The 375-nt window shown below is 58.9% G+C and overlaps 1 protein-coding gene across 1 annotated transcript in view; it reads right to left on the bottom strand.

Annotated features, from left to right (window-relative positions):
- Positions 1–375, bottom strand: part of VAV2 (vav 2 guanine nucleotide exchange factor) — a 78,952-nt gene that overhangs the window by 1,348 nt on the left and 77,229 nt on the right. The window contains exon 27 of the mRNA XM_014544219.1: positions 1–124. Coding sequence (XP_014399705.1) covers positions 1–124 — 124 coding nt within the window. The remainder of the gene's footprint in view (positions 125–375) is intronic.

Genomic DNA, 375 nt, shown 5'->3' with positions numbered 1-375 from the left:
TCGCCCCGCCACCAGCCCTGGTCCCCGCCGATGCGGCTATAGATCTTCACCACGTCACCTTCGCGCAGCGAGAGCTCCCGCAGGTCCCGGGCCGCGAAGTTGTACCTGGCCACGGTCCATGTTTCTCTCTCATCACTGATTGGTGTTTCTCTCTCCCTCTCCCTTCCTCTCTGAAATCAATAAAATATATTTAAAAATAAAAAAATGTTTTAAAAGATACATGACAACACCTTCCCCAAAGCTGGGGGGGCTGCAGGGTGGGGGGGTAGTCAGAGACGGTGAGGTCTTCGTCGTCGGGAAGGTGGGCCTCAGCAGGGGAGGCGGCTGGGGCAGCCACTCACCCGGCCGTTGGTCTCGCCCCGCCCCCAGCCCTGG

The sequence above is a fragment of the Myotis brandtii genome, unplaced genomic scaffold (genome assembly GCF_000412655.1).
Source record: "Myotis brandtii unplaced genomic scaffold, ASM41265v1 scaffold357, whole genome shotgun sequence".
Lineage (NCBI taxonomy): Eukaryota > Metazoa > Chordata > Mammalia > Chiroptera > Vespertilionidae > Myotis > Myotis brandtii.
The sequence above is the reverse complement of the archived record's forward strand: the minus strand, read 5'-3'. Positions and strand labels throughout refer to the sequence as shown.